Source organism: Lissotriton helveticus, chromosome 6 (assembly GCF_964261635.1).
Source record: "Lissotriton helveticus chromosome 6, aLisHel1.1, whole genome shotgun sequence".
In the NCBI taxonomy this organism is placed as follows: domain Eukaryota; kingdom Metazoa; phylum Chordata; class Amphibia; order Caudata; family Salamandridae; genus Lissotriton; species Lissotriton helveticus.
This window is the reverse complement of record NC_136067.1, coordinates 1,500,089,721-1,500,096,012: the sequence shown is the minus strand read 5'-3', so window position 1 is coordinate 1,500,096,012 and position 6,292 is coordinate 1,500,089,721. Positions and strand designations below refer to the sequence as shown.

The window sequence follows — 6,292 nt, the reverse complement described above, 5'->3', positions numbered from 1 at the left end:
TGTATTTGCAATTGTTTAAGGAGAAGAGATGTGTTGTAACCTGTGTTGTTACAATGCATCCTCTGCACAGTTTCCCAGTTCCTTGCTGCTTAGCCAGTGAGTTTATGATATAATGGAATGCTGATGAGTGCCTGATTGGTAAGAATGTCAGTTGGAGAGAGTGGGCTGAGCAGTGAAGATGCTTCTTCCTGGTGGGGCTATGTAAAGTTAACCTGTAACTAAGAGGCCGTCTTCAATAAATCTACATTTTAAAAATCTATGTGACCTGGCTACTTGACATTTTTTATTTACAGCATCTACCTTTTTAATAAGCTTCTAAATACAAAAAAAAGTTGCTGATGTCTTGTGATTGGTTTGCTTTCAAGGTCTGAATGGATTTATTAAGCCGTGCAGAATTAGTACCAAGAAGCTACTGCAGCAGGATACTCTGAGCATTTCTATGTAAAGTCTCTGTTTTTCTATGTGCCTCCCCTGATTTCCAGCCTCTAACCATAACACAACACTGTTTCAACTGCAAACATTTTCGTTCCATCAGTATTTCCTGAAGTCTGGATTCCTGAGATGAGTGACCTCAGTTTGCTCCTATAAATATTGGCACATTCTTAAGCCTATAAACAAGATATAACAGTTTTGTGTTGGTACTTTATTAGCGATTATCTTGCAAACAATTTGTGTAAATAAAATTAATCGATAATGAATATTAAAAATCAACTGTAAGATAAGTTTCTTCAGATCAACATGATCAACAAATGCTTTTTGGGAGAGACTGTTGTGTGCAATTCGGCTGCCAGCCAAGTTCTCATTGGATCTTCCCTCACTTTACAGTTTTAATCGTCCAATGCTGGAGGCCAGTCAACATCCACAGACTACGGAGGGAAGGGAGAAAAAAAATCAAGATTGGTGTCATTTGATTATTATTATTTTTTTTAATATCTTTTATTGCTTTTACATTTCTTCGTAGGCCCAATGCATATCGTAGAAATAATCGCAAAAATACAACACTACATCTGGTAGCCAAACAATAATGTACAATATAACCGATAGTTTGGCACAGTACCACACATGTTTCATATTATACAAATCAAAGATGCGCTCGAGGGCGTGCCGTTCGAGAAATTCTGCATCTGTTTAGTGGTTGGTCCATGTAGGAAAGGAGGATGTGGCGGTGGTCAGTGAACCACCACAAGATTGGTGTCATTTGATGATACACTAAAACAAACTCAAACATTCAATCAGTATACAAGATGTTGTGCTTTAATTCCTACATTTGGATGAATTCTTATTTTTGTTTTTACAGTTTGTAATATGTTAAGACTTTCAGTGACTCTATTGTGTGAAAGACATCAGTCAAGTGAGTACAAAGAATGGAAATAATAAAAACCATATACCTAGATTTTAACGAACTTCAAACATAGAGAGAATCATCTTTGTAGAATGAGTTGGTGACATTACAGAAAAGGCATTACATTTTTGAAGTTCCACAAAGAGATACGACATGAGCTGTACCAACAATCCAGGGTTAATAACCACTTAGAAGATACGTATCAATCATCAGTTAGTGGAAAACTTAAATTTCCCATATGTGTGAAGAACTCTTTGACTGAAGGTCGGTCTCTGCAACTGTCTGGGCAAAGTCACTTTTGTCTCCATGATACTTGATTAAAACTTTTCATTAATGGATAATGGTTCTCCAATTACAGTGATGTACAGTGGATGGGCGTAGAGTGCTGGGGCATAAAGCTGAGTGGCACAGAGTAGAGCACATTGGCATAGAGTGCAGTGGCGCAGAGTGAAGTGTTGCAGAGAGGAGTGGAGTTGTGCAGAGTAGAGTGGAGTGACCTAGACTGGAGAGGTGTAGAGTGCATTGGTGAGGAGAGCAGTGGTGTAGAGTAGAGTGTACTGGCATAGAGTAGAGTGGTACAGAGTAGAATAGAGAGGCATAGAATGCAGTGGCACAAAGTGCCATGTTGTGGAGTGATGCAGAGTAGAGTGGAGTGGCGTAAAGTGAAGTATGCATGGTGTGGTAGGGCAGTGCCATTACAGACACATTTAATTTGAAGTGTCTATTACATTTGCACAAACATACAGTTTTACTAACAAAACTATACAGCACACAAATAATAATGTGTGGAAATTACATCATCTAGTGAAGTGATTTGTTTAATCTTATTACAGTATTTGTTTCCAGCACACTTCAAAATTAACAAAACAATGTGCTTCAATTGTCCTTTCGTAATTCTGATATATTCAGAAATACTTGCACAGTTCATTTAAATGTTTATGTGTGCTAGAAAGCTCTATCCTACTCCCAGTATCCAGAGACATTGTCACATAAATCCTCTAACTTTGAAGTCAGAGAGAGAAAAGTAAACGCCAAGCTCCCTTGAAAGACAGAGCCTGACATTTGACCTCTGTCTTTGAAGGCACATCAAATGTGACAAGATAAGAACAAGATTTACAGGCTTGTTTACATAATGGAGCACAAGGAGAGGTAGTGTGAAAAGGTTTTACTCCTTAGGAGAGACAAACTCACCCTTGACAGCCTAAACAGCGAAAGTTAGCAAACAGAAAGCCAGAAAATGAGAGTTACAAATCACAAAGCCAATGGTGAGCAACGGGCAGAATGCATTACCAGGGAAGCTTTCTGATGTCCCTAAAATGTCTTTAGCAAACTAGACAGCTGTGCTGTCTGGTAGGCTTCTACCGAAAACACGTTCAGTAAGGCCAGTGCAAGTACTGTCTCTACTAACGAAGCCAAGTATTTTTAGATGAATGACCTGCTGTAGAGATGGTAAACAATTTTACTAAAGTTAGAAGTTGAAGTGGTACATGATAAGACTAGTTTATTTATGAAGTACCGGTCTGGGCAACACAAACAACACAGGTGAGCGACTTTAAGAGTTACATTTGAAAGCTATTTATCAAAAAAGGTGTCCATCTATAAAATGGCGGTGCATGCGGAGTTCACGGCGGGCTCACGGGGAACGGGTATACTGGTCAAAAAAAACTCCCCCTTTATTGTTATGCAGCACAAGGTGGACGATCAGGGCCGCTTTGCGGCTGTTCATGGACACTGGGAGGGTAACCCCCTAAATGTAGTATCCGTTTATATTCCTCCAGCACTCCACTCCGTGGCACTGCCTGCATTGGGTGAGTTTCTTTTGAATCTCCCGATGGGGGACACGATCATAGGAGGGGATTTCAACGCTGTAGCGGACCCAGCGCTGGACAAGTTTCCCGTTAGGACACGAACGCAAGGCTCCTCAGCCTTACCAGGCTTCATGGAGGCCCTGGGACTGACAGATGCCTGGCGATATATCCACCCCACAACGAAACAATACACGTATCATTCTCCGGTACATAATAGTCTGTCCCGCATAGACTACTTTCTGCTCCTAGGGGATGAGATGAGGGATATAGACAACATAGACATACTACCAAGAGGAATCTCCGACCATTCTCCTGTGTTACTCTCCCTCACCACCAAAGAAAAGAAACGCGCAAGAATTTACCCTATATACCCCAATTATTTGACGATCCCCAGGATCAAAAAGGACCTTAAGTCTGCGACCAAGTATTATTTTGCAGAAAACACAACATCAGTGTCTTCGCCCTCGGTCCTATGGGAGGCGTACAAGACGGTCTTGCGGGGGCAAGCGATAGCATCGATATCGGGACACAAACAAGCGTATCAACAAGAGCTCTCGGAGCTGGAGCTTGTGCTCCAAGAAGCAAACATGGCACATATGGCGGACCCCACGATAGAATCTACACACACGCTGAGGCTACGCCAGCAGCGATATCAGGACCACCTCAAATCACAGGTCATACACAGCATAGCAAACACGGCGCATAGGATCTATGATATTGGCGACAAGGCGGGGAGAATGCTGGCGTGGCTGGACAAGAGAGGAGGGGGTAAGAGAGGCATACAAAACCTACATACACGAGAGAGGCAGCTGCAGTCGCATCCAGAGGATATAGTGCACACCCTGGCACGACATTTTCAGGAAGTGTATACTCCAGAACAGAAAGTCACAACACAGGTAGCAATGGCTTCCCTCGATAACGTAGACATCCCCACGCTTCCACCGGAGGCAGTCCAAGAACTAGAGTCAGATCTGACGGGAGACGAAATTCAAGGCGCAATCCAGACGATTCAATCCGGGAAAGCGCTGGGACCCAACGGGAAACCCATTGAATGGTATAAAATGATGTCTGAGGCCCTTAGCAAGCCCCTATTGGCAATGTACGTAGAGAGCTTGGCAAAGGCGGAACTCCCGCTGGACCAACGTACCGCGACGATCGTGGCAATACCGAAACCGGGTAAGCCACCATCGGAATGCTCTTCATATCGCCCCATATCTCTTCTCAACGTAGAAGCAAAAATTTTAGCGAAGCTACTGGCTAACAGACTGATGCAACACCTACAACTGTTGATCCACCCGGAACAATCGGGCTTCATGCCCCATAGAAGCACGGCCCATAATCTCAGGCGGGTCCACGGGGTGATAGCGCGAGCCCACTCCCTGTCGGAAGCGGCAGTGATACTCTCTTTAGATGCCAAAATGGCATTTCATTTAGTGGAATGGGAATACTTATTTGCAGTCCTGGCCCGTATGGGATTTGGACCTAAATACATTTCCTGGATTCGACTCCTCTATACTAACCCAGTTTCTCAGGTTACCGCCAACGGCCACATCTCACGGATCTTCCCGCTGGCGCGGGGAACTCGACAGGGCTGCCCCCTGTCCCCCTTGCTCTTTGCCTTAGTGTTGGAACCGCTAGCAACATTGATCAGAACGACACCGTTGCTACGGGGAATTGAATGGGCGGAAGGCTGGGAGGACCGTGTGTCCCTTTATGCTGACGACATGCTGATTTACTTGACGAATCCCGAAAGAAGCGTCCCGGCGCTCTTATCACTCTGCGATACACATGGAAAGACGTCAGGTTACATATTGAACTGGTCAAAATCGGTACTTTATGTGCTGAAGGGACCGAGGCCTGTGCTGGCACCGGATTGCCCACTCACACCGACATCGGACTCCTTTAAGTATCTGGGCATCCATATCACCAATAATGCCCCAGACTTTTTTGACAGGAACCTGAGACCTCTCCTGGAACGTCTCCAGACAGACGTGAAGTACTGGGCGACCCTGCCATTGACCCTCCTTGGCCGCGCGGCCCTGTACAAAATGATGGCGCTTCCAAGATTTTTGTATGCCCTGGAAAATACGCCATACCCTATTGCGCCGCGATATTTTAAACAAGTCACAGCGTTGGTCTCCAATTTACTTTGGAGCAATGGCCTGGCGCGCATCGCTCATGACAAAATGACCAGAAGTTGGTACGAAGGGGGCATAGCCTTACCAAACATACATTTATACTATTGGGCGGCGCAACTTAAGATTATAAACCAATGGATCCACACACCAAGAGATGACCCGGCATACAGAGCCGATTGGGCGCAGCTAGGGATAGACTGCATGCTGTCCGCGCTATACAATAAACAACAAGTCTCACGACTGGTAGGGCCAACGAAACACACGACCACCTTAAGGCACGTAGCGCAGGCACGGCTAGGATGGAAGGGAAAAATTACCAAACCAACCCCCCTATGGGATACGAAAGCATTAGGACGCATGAGACACAGTAAAGGATTTACACAGTGGGACAGTATTGGTATCGCCACGGTGGGCGATTTATGGGAGAAGGACACCGTGGTCGCGTTCACACAACTTCAGCAACAATATGGTTTCGGCCCGACCGAAACTTATAGATACATACAAATTAGACACGCGCTATTGCTGGTGATACCATTGGGCACCGAAGTACCAGATTCCTCGCCATTAGAAGACAGGCTACTTACTGACTATATGCAGCAGGGTGCAACCTCCCTCACGTACAAGAAATTGCTCAATAACTTGAAAGACCCCACACTGACATTGCGAGAGAAATGGGTGGGAGACGTAGGAGATATTGATGGCTCGAAGTGGAACGAGGCGCCAGCGTCCCCGAAAGAAGTGGGCATTTCGGCAAAATTTAGATTAATACAACTCAAAATCCTACATCGCATTTATTATATACGGACCATGCTCCACAAGATACACAGAGCGCCACACCTCTTTTGTCTCCGCGGCTGCGGGGAGGAAGGCACACTGCCCCCACATAATGGAATTCTGGCGACAGGTCATGCGCACCATCTCATAGACACTTCAAATTTCCCTCATACCTGAACCACGCAAATGTCTATTGAATATTTGGGAACCGAACGATCTGACTAGATATG

At 44.9% G+C, this 6,292-nt stretch overlaps 1 protein-coding gene across 3 annotated transcripts in view; it reads right to left on the bottom strand.

The window, feature by feature from the left end:
* Positions 1–626: 626 nt before the first annotated feature.
* The window catches only part of PUS10 (pseudouridine synthase 10), a 268,922-nt gene continuing 263,256 nt past the window's right edge, over positions 627–6,292 (bottom strand). For all 3 annotated transcript variants that reach the window (XM_078649298.1, XM_078649297.1, XM_078649299.1), the window contains exon 18: positions 627–866. In XM_078649298.1, coding sequence (XP_078505424.1) covers positions 828–866 — 39 coding nt within the window. In that variant the 3' untranslated portion in view covers positions 627–827. The remainder of the gene's footprint in view (positions 867–6,292) is intronic.